Below are 15,035 nucleotides of genomic sequence, written 5' to 3'. Positions count from 1 at the left end.
CACCCAGGATGGGCCCCCGGGCCTGTGGTGAGGGCAGCCAGCCTGTGTGCTCCTGGTAGATACAGGCGGTAGCGGCCAGCGCGGGAGAGCCTTCCCTGCACTGGCTCTTACATAAATGCCAGGCGCACAGAGCTGGTCCAAGGCCGAGGGCAAACTGGGGACAGGAAGGACTCTTGGGGTCCTTGGCCCCCACGCTGACCTCCCTGGACCGGGGGCCAAGCCATGACTTTGTGCGCAGATCCGTAAGCGACACTCAAGCGGCAGTGCGTCGGAAGACAGGCTTGCCGCCTGCGCCCGCGAGTACGTGGAGTCGCTGCACCAGAACTCCAGGGCCCGGCTGCTCTACGGCAAGAACAACGTGCTGGTGCAGCCGGTAGGGGAGCCGAACGCCCCCCACCTCTCCCTCTTCCTGAGGGGCCCAGACCTCCAGCCACATCCAGCCCTTCCTTCAGAGGCTTCATTTCACGCACCTCATGCCCAACCTTGAGCTGTCGCAAGCCACGATGGCATCGGCTCCGGCCCACTGAGACCAGGCCTTCAGGGGGCAGGAATGGTGGCCAACAGGCAGGGGGAACACCCAGCCTGGGTGTGACTGACCCAGACACATCTGCTAGCCAAGAGGCTCACGGGGCAGAGGCAGTGGCCCCAGCCAGGCAGGGAAAGGAGGTGCCCACGTCTGCAGGGGGCACATGACGCCCCTGCTTCCTCCAGGTCCCCGGGCCCAGACCCTGTGATGGGTCCAGTCTGGCCTCCCCTGAACCCACCTGGAGCTCCTCTCCCACAGGCCATCCCAGGAGCCTCTCAGGCCCTCACCCTCTCTGTCCTCTGTGCGTCTCCTGTCTGTAGAAGGAGGACATGGAGGCTGTCCCTGGCTACCTCTCCCTCCACCAGTCTGCAGAGAGCCTCACTCTGAAGTGGACCCCCAACCAGCTCATGAATGGGACTCTGGGGGACTCTGAGCTGGAAAAGAGGTGAGGGCTTTGAGACCCCCTCCCAGGAGTCAGGGAAGGGAGTTGGGGCTTGCTCCCTGGTGGTGAGGGCATGGAGAGACCCAGCCTGCTCCAGGGGGCAGACCTCACTTCTTACCCGACGCCAAGAATTGCAGGGAGAGGCTGCCTGGAGAGGTTCCCGGAATCTCTCAGACCGAGCCAGGCCTGGGCATGGAGAGGTTTGTCTGAGCCAAGTTCTGGGCGGCTGCGACTGCCAGGCTCTCTGCTACAAGGATAGCATGGGGCCCCGGGAGACATGGCTGGCCGAGGTTGCTTCTCAGCCACAGTCACGCTATCCTCTGGATAGTCTCACGGCGTCTTGGCGGGGTGACAGGTCTTGGGGCACAGTAACACCAATCTGATTCCTCCGCAGCGTCTACTGGGACTACGCCCTGGTCGTGCCCTTCAGTCAGATCGTCTGCATCCACTGCCACCAGCAAAGTGAGCCTCCCCTGTGCTGGGCGCAGGGGTGAGGGGAGAGAGGCCTCGCAGCCCACGGACCTCCTGTGCCCCTCCCACCGGCCCCTGGCTCCGAGCCCTCTCCCCAGCCTCACTGGTGCATGTTTATCCCCAGAGAGCGGCGGCACGCTCGTGCTGGTGAGCCAGGACGGCATCCAGAGGCCCCCGCTGCACTTCCCGCAAGGGGGCCACCTGCTATCCTTCCTGTCCTGCCTGGAGAACGGCCTTCTGCCTCGAGGGCAGCTGGAGCCCCCACTCTGGACCCAGCAGGGGAAGGTACCTCCGGGTGAAGGGAGGTAGGGACTGGGTTCTCTCCTGCCCCCCCACCCCAGTCCCCCATCCTTCCCCACATGGAGCTCTTTGCAGCAGCCTGGGGGTCTCCTGCATCAGACCCCACCCAGGGCAGGCTGACCACCCACCCTACCTCTACAGGGGAAGGTGTTCCCCAGGCTACGGAAGCGCAGCAGCCTGCGGTCCGTGGACGCGGAGGATGTGAGCACAGGGCGAGCGACCGACTACGTGTTCCGGATCATCTACCCTGGCCACAGACACGAGCACAGTGAGTGTCTCAAACCTCTCTCAGGAGGAAGAGAGGGGGGCTCCGGGTGGTGGGGGGTGCAGTGTCACCTGGGGCCGGGGTGGGGGGCGGCCGGCAGGGCCCGCTGCCCAGGCCAGGGTGACCCAGGCAGGTTGTCGCTCAGCCTCGCATGGGACCTGTCCGCCCACAAACCGTCCCTCTGAGAAGTAGCCTCTTGTCTATCTAGCCGTTTTCTCCTCACTTCGTAACCCCAGGTCTGTTGGCTCAGAAGTCACTGTTCAGTATTCTCTTGGCCATCTTTTCATGCCCTACCCCGGGGGAAAAATGTGATGAGACTAGACATAGAAGGTGGGGAGCTCTCCGTTTTGCCTCAGCCTGCCGCCTGACCCCCATAGGGAAGCCTGGGTGGGGGGTCAGCGTTGCCTTGTGGGCAGTTTGTGGGTGCAAATTGTTCCCTGACTCTACTCTAGCCAGGCCTCTCCCCCAACCTGCTACTGATGCGGAGGCAATAGTGGGAGTCGGGGGCATCTAGGGTGAGGTTTGGAGCTACAAGGGGCCTCTGGAGGCCGGGAGTTGAAAGTCGGCTTGGCTCTCGTGGGTTTTGCGCCCCCGGACTTAACCCCTTTGGGCTCCAGGTGGCTGATCCACAAGCATCTACCGATGCTCCCTTTCTGGTCAGAGCACCACAGTGAGCATCACCGACACGTGAGCATCGGGCACTGCCCACAGGTTTCTCCCGGCCAGACTCACTGAGTGTGGGGGTAAGGTCAGGGAGTGTGCCAGCCCAGAGCATGTATTTGCCAGCCAGACCACCTGCTCCCAAAATGCGCTAACTCATGCCAACAAGTTGTTGACCAGTGGTCTCTGTATTAGTGGACAGACTGTGCAGACTGCAAACATTCAGCCACAGCGTGAGGTCCCGACCAGCGTGGAGGGCAGGAGGTGTGGGGCCCCTCCCCTCCCAGGTGTGCCTGTCGAGGAGGAGACACAGCTTTGGCCAGCCGTGTTTGCCGACCTGGCACTTAATCTCGGGCTCTTGCTCAGCTCAGCTGTTGCAGCTTCCACTTGCCCTCTTCAAGTCTTGTCGTTTCCCAGTTGCGGTCACCTCAAGGAAGAGAAGCCCAGTGGGGTGACTCATGACTCAGGCTCTTCGAGAGCAGCTCCGGAAAGGCCTGGGAAGGTTGGATTTTCAGTCTGAAGAGGGGGATTTTAGGGTGACGTTCAGATGTGGTTCAGCCTGACTATGACACAAGCCAAAGAATGACGAGGATCCATCTGCCAACAGTCATGCCCGGCCTCAGCCGTGCAGGGCTGGGGAGCCCCTATCTTTCACTACCCTGACCACCCCTATCAGTTCTCTCTTCTGTTCTTCCTAGAGAGGGCATCCTTCAAGAGTGAGCTCTGTAGCTGCCTCCCAGCCCTCACTTTCTTCCATCCTTTCCCCAGTAACTCATCAAAAAGCTCTCCGGTCCCCTCTTCCACACCCTGCAGGCTCAAGGCGACCCCAGACTCTGTAAGGAGGGAGTCCGGACCCTCCTGCCCTGGGACCAGGGTCCTCACGCCTTTGCGTCTCTGCTGTTCTCTTTGAGCAGTCACTATTAACTACCACCACCTAGCGGCCAGCCGCGCGGCCTCGGTGGACGATGATGAGGAAGAGGAGGATAAACTACACGCGATGCTCTCAATGATCTGCTCGCGGAACCTCACAGCTCCCAATCCGATGAAAGGTTTTTATCCCTCCCCGTCTCCCTGATCCACCCCTTCCTCCCACCCCGCCCCAACCCCCTGGGCCCACGTGCCACCCACCGCAGGGGCTCAGATGGCAGTGTTGGCATTACAGGACTTGCACCCAGGATGCAGATCAGGGAGGGTGGAAGGAGGCGCAAGCCAGAGCGACAGGACCAAGGGCAGCCGGTTCTGGGTTCCCCATCGAACCTGTGAGTGGAAGCTTCCCACCTGAGAGGGAAGAGATTAGAGATTCCCTGGTAGGAAGTCTGATTATCTGGTTCCCTCCTGGGAATGAATGGCTCTCTGAGCCCTGCTCCCGCTGCTCCGGGGGTAGATCATGTTGATAAACCCAAGACAGTGTCTTTCTCTCTCTCCCACTGTCTGGAAAGACGGGCCGTGCCTCTGCCTCCCGACTTAACGTAAACAGAACAGAAGAGCAGGCCCCTCCTTGGCAGGGCTAGGGGCTGGACAGCTCATGGGGACAGGAGTCACCTGTGGTCAGGGGATGGGTTGGGGCCACCATGGAGAGAGACCCAGAGCTCAGCTGACCCAGCTAGCACTTTAGCATGAAATCTAGAAATATCTGTGTCAAAGATATCAGACAGCTGTGTTCCCGCCCTCAGGGACCTGAGTCCAGGGTTACAAAGACCCCTTTACTGGAAATGACAGGACAGTGCCCACAGCTTCTCTGGTCACCAGTCCTCTTGGGGCAGAGCTTGACTGGTGGAGAGGCACTGGCCGGGGGACCAGTGAGGCCCAGGTCACGTAAGACTGGTTCTGAAGGGCTGAGGCCCCCTCTCTCAGATCTGAGGGGAAGCATTCCCATGCCACAGATTCACTTCTTTCTTCTTTTTTTTCATTAAAAATATATATTGTGTTCATATAGGAACTAGTGGGAAAATCTTCATCTCTATCTCTTTTCTATACTCCACACGTGTGCTAAGTCACTTCAGTCATGTCCGACCATAGCCCGCCAGGCTCCTCTCTCCATGGGGATTCCCCAGGCAAGAACACTAGAGTGGGTTGCCATGCCCTCCTCCAAGGGATCTTCCTGACTCAGGGATTGAACCCGAGACTCATGTCTCCTTCATTGGCAGGCAAGTTCTTTACCACTAGCTCCGCTTGGGAAGCCCTTTCTGTTCTCTAAGAATGACCGATTAAATATATAATCCCCAACATTTTAGGAGATGAGGGTGGGGTTTATACAACAAGTAGGAAAAGAAGCTTGACACAATCCATTGTCCAGGATGAAAGTCAGCCGGTCTCTATTCCGTCAGACCTTAATGCAGACGTGGAACCCTTTGCTTCTGTTCCCGCTGCAGGGGGCTTGATTGCTACTCATGGTCACGTCCACCTGCAGACAGCATAGCCAGAGCTTTGAGGTCAGTAGATCTCTATGAAATGTACACACACATACACACAGCGTTTGTGAGGCAGACTGTTACAAAAATATCTTCCTGTTTGTTTATGCCTCCCTGTATGCACTTGAACAATTCCCTACCATTCTTTTTATTTGTTTTTATTTTTTAAACAATGTACAAAGTTGTGTTACTTTCAGGTACACAGCAAAGGGATTCAGTTTTATACATGTATCTATTCTCTTTCAGATTAGTTTTCATCATCGGTTATTGTAATATCGACTGTAGTCCCCTGTGCTATACTGTAGGTCCTTGTTTATCTATCTTACTGATAGTAATATATTTATATGTTAATCCCAAACTCCTAATTTATCTCGCCCCCCAGCCACAGAGTAATTCCTTCTCCCGTTTCCCTGCCCCTACACAGGGAATGTGAGGCTTCCCTCATAGCTCAGTTGGTAAAGAATCCGCCTGCAATGCAGGAGACACCAGTTCAATTCCTGGGTCAGGAAGATCCGCTAGAAAAGGGATAGGCTACCCACACCAGTATTCTTGGGCTTTCCCTTGTGGCTCAGCTGGTAAAGAATCTACCCGCAATGTGAGAAACCTGGGTTCAGTACCTGAGTTGGGAAGATCTCCTGGAGAACGGAAAGGCTACCCACTCCAGTGTTCTGGCCTAGAGAATTCCATGGACTGTTTAGTCCATGGGGTCGCAAAGAGTCGGACATGACTGAGCGACTTTCACTTCCACTTTCACAGAGGGTATTCAGGAATATGCAACACTCTCCTTATACAAAATTCTACCAAAGAATCCAGTTCCTGAGCTTGGCCGCCACGCCTGTAACGGGAAACCCAGTCCATAGCCTAGAACACGCCTGGCACACCCTCAGCCCAGCCCCGGCTGCCCCCTTACCCACCACGTCCCTGCCCTTGCGCCTGCCCCCTCTGCCAGCCCTCCAGTGGGAACCCCTCCAGGCCAGCTGGTAGGAACTGGGGACCTCACTCCCCACGTTGGTCGCCTGCACTTGGCCTGCCACTTGGACTTTCCTTGCAGACCTGTGCTTGGTGCTGATGCTCACTTCCAGGTTAGCTGACTTGGAGCAGCATGGGAAGGCTAAGTGAGGAGAGCCGGGGAGCCCCTTCCCACCCCACAAACGGTAGTCAGGCTGAAGGCTGGGGGTGTCCCGGTAGAGCCCCTGTTTGGTGGTTGTGGAGATGAGGAAGCCATCCCTGGATGCTCTGAGAACTGAGGCCCCCAAGATCAGAGAAACTCAGAGGGTCCAGGGGCAAGGGGGCTTGTCTGAGCATACTCTTGGGGAACTCAGGGGTCAAGCCAACCCAGTGTACAGCCCCCGACTCCAGCCCTTGAGAAAGGGGAGGAGGGGTGTGAGCAGTGTCATCAGGTGACTGGGGCGATGGTATGGGAGCCCCACCTCCACTCCAGTCCATAATGACAACACTGTTGAGTCCGTTCTGCTAGCCGTTGCTTTCCAGGCCTGCGACATGCTTGACTTGTGCATGTGAATCAAGTGGCGGGGTCCAGACCCTCCCCTCCCTCCCCCTCCCTCCCCCCTCCTCCCCGGGCTGCCTCCCCACCGAGCAGAGATGCTGTTCACTCTAATTCTGCTCCAGGCCAGGCACCTTTCACTCGGAATCTTAGGGGCTGTGGGGTTCGACCACCCTAATTGTTTCGCTTCAAACTTTCCTCATGCTCGGAGGAGAGAGTCAGAGTCAAAGCTGGCCCAGCAGACCCTCCCCGTCTAGCCTGCTGCCCCTTGCCCAGTCACTCCAGAGCTCCGGCTGTCTGCACTGGGTTAATTCAGAGATGCAGTGTTCAATGCTGGCTGGCTCAGCTCCTTCCTGGAGAATTAAGGTGAAGAGCATTGACCCAGGACACTTGCCTTGGGTGGGCCCTGCTTTCTGGGCATGAGCTCGTTTTCCTGTGTGCCCACCCTCTACACCTGGCACACCCCCACACCCCGCCTGCCCACCTGCTGCTGCCTACCTGGCTGGGCCCTCTGCCACCCCTCCCCTGCCTCCCCCCACCACGGGCCTCTCTCCTGCCTGCCTGCCGCAGGGGCCTGATCTGGGCTCCTGCCGCATCCCACCTGCATTTGTCCCCCCCTCCTTCTTCCCAAAATCTAGCATGGCTTGCACCCCTCCCTCTCAGAGCCGCAGCCCCCTCCCCACACCCAGAGCGTTCCCTTAATTTGCCTCCGGGTGGAGCTGAAGGGCCAGATATCAAAAAATCCCAGCTATGGATCTGGAAAGAGAGCCCCCGGGGCCCAGACAGGGCCGCCTCTGAGGGGACTGGAGGGGGTCAGCTTAGTCCTGCCTGCCAGAGCACGCCCAGAGCTGGAGTCTGCCCCAGACTCACAGCAGCCTAGGACCCAGGCTGTAATGTGCAGAAAGAAACGACTGCTTGAATGAAGTCTCTTTATCACACACACACACAGCACTCTCCCTCTCTCTCTCCTTATCTTCTTCAGGCTTCTCAGTCCTTTCCCTCTCCAATGGTGGCTTTTCCTGGTCCTTTCCCTTTCTGCCCTCATGACTCTGCTTCATCTTTGTGGCTCACCGGACCTGCCAGAGTCCCCCCCAACCACCACCCTTCAACGAGCAGTGCCTGCCCCACGTGGGCCCTTGAAGCTTTCAAAGATCTTGAGTTCTGATTCAGACTAGCTGGGCCGGCTGAGGAGGCTTGGTCTGCGGTGGTGGAAACATGTCCAAGGAGCTGTCTTCTGCAGCACGTTCTTCTGGGTGGCGGAACTGTGTGGGAGCTTTTCCCTTCCTGCCAGCTCACCTATGTGTTTGCAGGAGGCCACTGAACCGAGGGCAGTCAGGCTGGGCAGGGACGGAGAACTCGCCCGCTGCTGAGCTGGCAGCAGGGGCACCTGCCCAGGCAGGGTGCACCACTCCTCGTCAGCCACTGGCCACGAGATCTAGAACCCTCAGAGGGATGAGGTCCGTGGACCAGGACTGGTGGCTCAGAGGTCCTTCAGGGACTTTGATCAGCGGAGACTCATGGCATGGGAATGTTCAGAGATTGCAGTGTTCCAGGCATCTTCCTGCAAATCCGAGAGTTTGCTTAAGAGGACCAGGCTGAATCCTGGCAGGCCAGCCAGCTGGCAGCATTTCAGAGAGCTCAGGCTTTTCTTGTTCCTTCTCTTTCTTTCTCCTCCCTCTAGAAAAACAAGTGTCTATCCCATCGCTCATAGCACAGTCATCCATGACTCAGTGAAAGTACCGAATCGCGCTCAGAAAGTCCAGGTGGGAAGAGTCAGGCACCCTCTCTCTCTGTCCACCACCTCCATCTCTGGGCTCTGGACCCTGGGCCAGGCAGGCACCACCCCTGTGGTTTTCCACCGAAGGGCGACTTCATGCTGCAGCTCTGGGCACAGAGGTGGGCATGCTGCAGGGTGCTTGGGGGAGGAGACCGGCCAGGCCCTGACCGTGGCCCCCTTCCCGCTCTCAGATGCTGGCGACATGATCGAGATGCAGGGCTTTGGGCCCAGCCTGCCAGCCTGGCATCTACAGCCCCTGTGCAGCCAGGGCTCCTCCTGCCTCTCCTGCTCCACCAGCAGCTCCCCCTATGCGCCCCCCAGCCACTGCAGCTGTGTACCTGACCGGTGAGTGGGCCTGCGCGTCTGAGTGCGTGTGTCGGTCTGGGCCCATGTCACTTGCGTGACACGGGGTGGTCTTGAGTTGGACACACCTGGGTTCTAATCTCACTTTTATTCCCCACGTGGCTCTGCCAAGTCACTGAGTCTCTCTGAGCTCCTATGTTTCTGAGCCTCAGTGTCCTCATCTGTGAAATGGCGATAATACCTGCTGTTCCCTAAGGTGCCTATGAGCACTGAATGAGGTGTACAATGCACATGAGTGCCCAGAGTTGTGCCTGGCACCGGGCGGGTGCTTGGTATCTGGAGCTCCTCTTCCCAGCGTGGACCTGGATCCCGCCGTCATGCCGACGTCTGAGGATGCTTCAGCAGGTGTCTGGGCATTTGCTCTGTTACCGGGAACAGTGTGTGTGTGGCCTTTGTGAGAGGACCATGTGCCCACCCTTGATGGTTTCACTAGCTGCATTTTTACCTGTAACTTCATCCTAACCCTGTTACGTCTGTTGACCCTCAGATGGCTCTCTCCATTCTCACACAAGGACACCAAGATGTACTAATGCAAAGTTAGTTGACCAAGATCCCTGGGGTGGTTGGGGACCAGGCTGGGCCCCCAGCAGCTCTACCCAGAGTAGCTGGCAAAGCCAGGGAGCCCTTGACATGTTCCCGGGCTGTAGATCCTGCTCCCTGCACCACCCAAGCCCCTCACCTGCCCCCTGAGCCCGAAGATCCTCCGTTCTCACTCGTCCCGCCAGAGAAGCAGCCCTGAGTCAGGCTGATCCCACAGGTTGCCCCTCAGGCTGCTGTGTGAGAGCATGAAGAGGCAGATCGTGTCCCGGGCCTTCTACGGCTGTGAGTGTGGGGTGAGGTGGGGCCACCGGGGCAGGGGCGGGGGCGGGGGCGGGCACCGGGACAGGGTCACAGCCTCCCGGCTCCGCCGCGCCCACAGGGCTGGCCTACTGCCGCCACCTGTCCACCGTGCGCACTCACCTGTCAGCGCTGGTGCATCACAACATCGTCCCGCCCGCCCGGCCCCCGGGGGCCTCGGGGGGCCTCACCAAGGACGTGTGGAGCAAGTATCAGAAGGACGAAAAGGTGCGCGCTCTGGGCTACCAGGCTCTGGGGTGGCTGGGCGGGAGGCCGCAGTGAGAGCCGACCACCGTGCTCTGTGTTCGGTGAAATGTGGTGCAGGCTCAGAGGGGACAGGCCAGGACGGATGACCTTGGAGTACCAGGGTCACGGGGAGTCTCGAACAACCAGGCCTGTGGTCTCCACAGGAAAGAGATCAGACAGGGAGTCCTCTCTGCTTCTACGTGACTCCACTGCCCTGGGGAGAGCCTCTGCAAATCTCTCCAGGCTCCTTTCCTGCCCTGGAGGGGTTGAAGTAGATCTCCGTCCAGCTCTGGCCTGGGGGGTGCAGTGCCGGGATGTGATGGTCCCAGAGCCATCCGAACCATCCCTGGCCCCGGCTCTCCAGGGCGTGGGGTCGCCTGGCTGGCCCACACAGTCTTGCCTCCCTGGGTCCCTCAGAACTACAAGGAGCTGGAGCTGCTGCGGCAGGTCTACTACGGAGGCGTGGAACATGAGATCCGCCAGGACGTCTGGCCGTTCCTGCTTGGCCACTACAAGTTTGGCATGAGCAAGAAGGAGATGGAGCAGGTGAGGGGGAGGACGGGGGCACAGGCAGGGAACCAGGCCAGGGGAACCCGGGGAGGGGGGGCACCTCAGAAACCTCAGTCTCTTCCCAGCCCGAAAGAGACAGGACAGAGCAGCCCCGCCATCCTCAACCCCGGGCCTGGCCCGAGTCTCCGGCTGTCCCAGGAGGACGGCCGCCGAGGGGGGCCCGGTGCGCCCCTCCCCCGAATGGTCACGCTGTGGTCTGAGCACAGGTGGACACAGTGGTGGCAGCGAGGTACCAGCGGGTGTTGGCGGAGTGGAAGGCCTGCGAGGTGGTGGTGAGGCAGCGGGAGCGGGAGGCTCACCCGGCCACACTCACCAAGTTCTCCTCGGGCAGCAGCATCGACAGCCACGTTCAGCGCCTCATCCACCGAGACTCCACCATCAGCAATGACGTGAGCCCGACGGGACCTGGGGGCCGGGGGCGGGGCCGCCAGCACCGCAGGCCTGACCTCTGATGCTCGTGCTAGTGGGCAGCGAGGCCCTGGAGCACGCCTCCACATGTCCGTGTGTCTCGTTTCCTTCCACTGAAAGATGGGATGACGGTCCCCCTGCTGCCCACTCCTCTGGCTTGTTGCAGGACTAAATGACACGGCGTGCTGTGTTCTGTCCTAAGAGACTAGCGGAGGAGGGTGGATTTATGGGGAATTAGGGAGGCCCTCCTTCTCTGGAGCTTCCCTGGTGGCTCAGACAGTGAAGAATCTGTTTGCAATCCAGGAGACGCAGGTGTGATCCTTTGGAGAAGGAAATGGCAACCCACTCCAGTATTCTTGCCTGGAGAATTCCATGGACAGAGGAGCCTGGCAGGCTGCAGTCCATGGGGTCACAAAGTCTGACATGACTGAGCAACTAATGCTTCAACACTTTTCCCTCTTTGTAGAGAGACCTCAAGGCTAGGAGTGGGCTTCCCTGGGTTCCAGTCCTAAGTCCACTAGTGACAGGATGAGTGACTTCTCCTCCCATCTCTGGGGCTCGGTGCCCCCTCTCAGCTTCTCTGATTGTAGAGGCTTCTCCTAGAGCTGAGGCTGGGGGTGGGTGTGCACTTGGAGCAGTCCCATCTCATAGAGTTGGCCATGAGAAGCCAGTTCAGAGCCTGTGTGGTTCTTCCCACATCCCCCCTTGACTTTTAGATGAACATCAAATCCCAATCTATGGCTGCTGGGCCCAACTAGAACTGCAAAGTTTCAGTTATCAGGACATTCTTTTATTAACTAATTTTTTTTTTTCTTTAAGACTGCCTCTTTAGATAATGTATATTCTTGTTCCTTAACTCCTATTATCCAAAAACTCAAGTTGGAGCAAGACTTAAAAAGAAATATAACTGCCAAGGCATCCTCTCCTTTCCATGGTCTTTGTTCTGAATCCCATGTTTGTGAACAGATTCTCTCTGTCTGCTTTGGGTTTCGTTAAACCCTGAGTCTGGACCAGGGCCCCAGCTGCTTAGCTTGTGGACACAAGCAGCCTTTCTCGAAGGCACTAACCCAGCAGCACTTCGTGCTTCTTGCCCAAAGTGAAAACTCCTTTTAAGCATCCCTTCCCTCCATAGTCCAAATAGAAAAATGAGACAAAACCGTCCACATATGTCTCTTCTTTTCCTTGTGACTTGTCTGTGGGAGTGTGTGGACCATTCCCAATCAGTAGAACGTGTTTCTTTTTTCCTTCTTCCTTCTCCTCAGCTTATCCTCAGCTAATCTAACTGATGAGGTACTTGCTAGAGAGGTTTCCTGCCTTGTTCTACTACTGCTTCCCTGGTGGTGCAGAGGTTAAAGCATCTGCCCGCAATGCAGAAGACCTGGGTTCGATCCCTGGGTTGGCAAGATCCCCTGGAGAAGGCAATGGCAACCCACTCCAGCATTCTTGCCTGGAAAATCCCATGGACAGAGGAGCCTGGTGGGCTACAGTCCATGGGGTAGCAAAGAGTCGGACACGAATGAGCAACTTCACTTTCACTTTCTACTACTGCACACTCAGTCCTGAAAACAAGCTGTGTGCCCCAGAGGCCACACCACGACACTGTGGAAGCTGTCCCAACCCAAGGCAGCCCATGACGTCTGTGTTTGTAGAGGGTCACTTACTCACACTGGCCATCGAGTGCCCAGGCCTCCGTCCCCCTTCTTCCCTTCCCACTTTTTCTCACCAACGTGAGGCCAGATGGGGCTGGAGATGGCATTTTCATGTTTTCCCAGAGCCTGGTTGGCTGGGTCGGGGGGTTGGGGGGTTGCTTGGCACCCCCCTGGGGAGGCTGTGCTGGGGAGCCATAGGGTGGGAGTAGGGATGTGAGGAGAATTCTGTGTGCCTCTTGGTTCTGACCCTGGAAGAGAGGCTGAGCTGAGGGGGGTGCTGGAGGGCAGGCATGAGCCCCGCTGTCTTCACGCCCCCCTCTCCAACAGGTGTTCGTCTCTGTGGATGACCTGGAGCCTCCAGGGCCCCCGGGCCCCAAAGACCCCAGACCAGAGGCTGAGCCGGGGGCGGAGGCCGGGCCCACGGGCACGGCCATGGTGGAGCAGCAGTCAGTGGAGTTCGACTCTCCAGACTCGGGCCTGCCTTCCTCCCGCAACTACTCCGTGACCTCGGGCATCCAGTCGAGCATAGACGAGGGCCAGATGGGCTTTGAGGAGGAGGACGGTGCTGGGGAGGAAGGCTCCGCCGGGATGGTCCCCAAAGCCCAGGTCTCCGAGCCCCAAGAACCCGGCCAGGAGAAGGCCTTGCCGGCTGGCGAGCTGGAGGCCGGGGAGGAGCTCGCGGCCGTGTGCGCTGCTGCCTACACTGTATGTGCTCGTTCCCCAGGCACTGGGGACCCTGGGGTGGATGGTGGGGTGGCCTGGACTGTCCTGGAGGTGGGCACCGAGCCCCTCCCTCGGCAGGCCCACAGGACTCAGTGCTCCGAGGCCCTTGGCTCCCTGCTTTCGCTGTGTTCCTTTATTCGGGCATCACCTCCAGCCCCTGACTCACCCCTGAGGGCCCTCCACTCTTCCAGATAGAATTACTGGACACCGTGGCCTTAAACCTGCATCGCATAGACAAGGACGTGCAGCGATGTGACCGCAACTACTGGTACTTCACACCCCCCAACCTCGAGCGGCTCCGAGACGTCATGTGCAGGTGCCACTGGGGGCCGGGCTGGGCGGGAGGCGGGGGCCCTGCTCCATGCAACATTAGGTCCGGCAGCGCCTGCTCCCCTGCCCTGTCCCTGTCTCATGACCGGCTCCCTATGTCTATGTGTGCCCCGTCCTGTCATTTGTGAGGCCTTTCAGATCCCAGCTTTAGCCATGCTTCTCCAGGAAGCCTCAGCTGGTCCCCGCCAGCACGTTGGGGGTGGTGATGGCTTGTCCATTGCTACCCTAGCGCCTTGAGAACCATGGCTATGGATGGTTCAGTATAGCGCTTCAGGGTGGAGGAAAGGCTGACCTCTGGGTAGCCGACTGGTCTAGGGGTCGTCTCCCCAGGAGTCCCCGAGGGGAGGGGAGGACAGCGCATAGCCACAGAGACTCCCCGGTGTTTCAGCTATGTGTGGGAGCATCTGGACGTGGGCTACGTGCAGGGCATGTGCGACCTGCTGGCACCTCTCCTGGTCGTCCTGGACAATGGTGAGGAGGGGGTAGTGGAATTGGGCCTGGGCCAATCCAAGCGGGGAAAGGAACAGGGGATGGCATGGTCTGCATGAAGTGGGGGGAGGGACATGAGCCAGCTCTGCCCCCTTCCCTGCCAGCCTCACGCCCACCTCCCCCACAGACCAGCTGGCCTACAGCTGTTTCAGCCACCTCATGAAGAGGATGAGCCAGAACTTCCCCAATGGGGGTGCCATGGACACCCACTTTGCTAACATGCGCTCCCTTATCCAGGTGAGGTCTGCAGCGAGCGGGGGCGAGTGATGGGGCAGTGCTGGGCTTGTTCATTATCCATGGGAGGCTGGGAAGCGCTCCCAAAATGTGTTTTATGTATAAGCTTAGTTTCTTTCATTAAAAAATAAAAACCAGGAGAAGGAAATGGCAACCCACTGCAGTATTCTTGCCTGGAAAAGTCCATGGACAGAGGAGCCTGGAGGGCTGCAGTCCATGGGGTTACATGATTGAGCATGCCATGCATGAGGGTGGAGGGAGATGGATTGTAGAACTAAAAATTAAGTAAAATAAAAACCCCAAACCCCATCATTTTCAACCTTATCAGTCGAAGAGGAATGTTGGCGTATGAATGCTTATACTTGTGAACGTTCTGGCGAGTAGTGTGGTCAATGATGAAATCACCCAGAAAATGGCATCATTCCAGAGAGGACATCCCAGAGAGATGGGTGGGGCCGCAGGATGCAGCCCTGCCCTGGGAGGGAGACAGGAGGGGCAGATGCAGCTGCCAGGGGGGCACCTGAGGGCCCTGGGGGTCAGGGGGACAGGGCACTGGGGAAAGCGCCCGCACCCATTCAGTCCAGCGCCCTTTCTCCATTTAAACCAGATCCTGGATTCAGAGCTGTTTGAACTCATGCATCAGAATGGAGACTACACCCACTTCTACTTCTGTTACCGCTGGTTCCTGCTAGATTTTAAGAGAGGTGAGAGGCAGGCTGGAGGGCGGGCCTGGGGTCGGGGCAGTGGGACATCCCCAGAATCACTGGTTCTCAACCCACACTGCAGTGTAGAACCCCTCCGAGGAGCGTTGGGCCTCAGGTAGCCCCGGA

The 15,035-nt window shown here is 58.3% G+C and overlaps 1 protein-coding gene across 3 annotated transcripts in view; it reads left to right on the top strand.

Moving 5' to 3' along the window:
* SGSM2 (small G protein signaling modulator 2) overlaps positions 1 to 15,035 on the top strand; it is a 38,159-nt gene that overhangs the window by 20,751 nt on the left and 2,373 nt on the right. The window contains exons 7-22 of one of the 3 annotated variants that reach the window (XR_008713119.1): positions 239 to 373; positions 847 to 971; positions 1,363 to 1,430; positions 1,564 to 1,724; positions 1,881 to 2,007; positions 3,579 to 3,713; positions 8,548 to 8,701; positions 9,477 to 9,541; positions 9,639 to 9,784; positions 10,220 to 10,348; positions 10,579 to 10,761; positions 12,757 to 13,134; positions 13,344 to 13,468; positions 13,813 to 13,953; positions 14,099 to 14,208; positions 14,813 to 14,839. Coding sequence is in view for 2 of the 3 variants with exons in the window: in XM_055576918.1 (XP_055432893.1) it covers positions 239 to 373; positions 847 to 971; positions 1,363 to 1,430; positions 1,564 to 1,724; positions 1,881 to 2,007; positions 3,579 to 3,713; positions 8,548 to 8,701; positions 9,477 to 9,541; positions 9,639 to 9,784; positions 10,220 to 10,348; positions 10,579 to 10,761; positions 12,757 to 13,134; positions 13,344 to 13,468; positions 13,871 to 13,953; positions 14,099 to 14,208; positions 14,813 to 14,909 (2,221 nt within the window). In the remaining variant the exon portion in view is untranslated. Of the gene's footprint in view, positions 1 to 238; positions 374 to 846; positions 972 to 1,362; positions 1,431 to 1,563; positions 1,725 to 1,880; positions 2,008 to 3,578; positions 3,714 to 8,547; positions 8,702 to 9,476; positions 9,542 to 9,638; positions 9,785 to 10,219; positions 10,349 to 10,578; positions 10,762 to 12,756; positions 13,135 to 13,343; positions 13,469 to 13,812; positions 13,954 to 14,098; positions 14,209 to 14,812; positions 14,910 to 15,035 lie in introns of those variants that run through there. The other 2 variants (XM_055576918.1, XM_055576919.1) reach the window with 2 other exon arrangements.

Source organism: Bubalus kerabau, chromosome 4 (assembly GCF_029407905.1).
Source record: "Bubalus kerabau isolate K-KA32 ecotype Philippines breed swamp buffalo chromosome 4, PCC_UOA_SB_1v2, whole genome shotgun sequence".
Lineage (NCBI taxonomy): Eukaryota > Metazoa > Chordata > Mammalia > Artiodactyla > Bovidae > Bubalus > Bubalus kerabau.
Note: the sequence above shows the minus strand (reverse complement) of the source record. Positions and strands in the feature narration are given on the sequence as shown.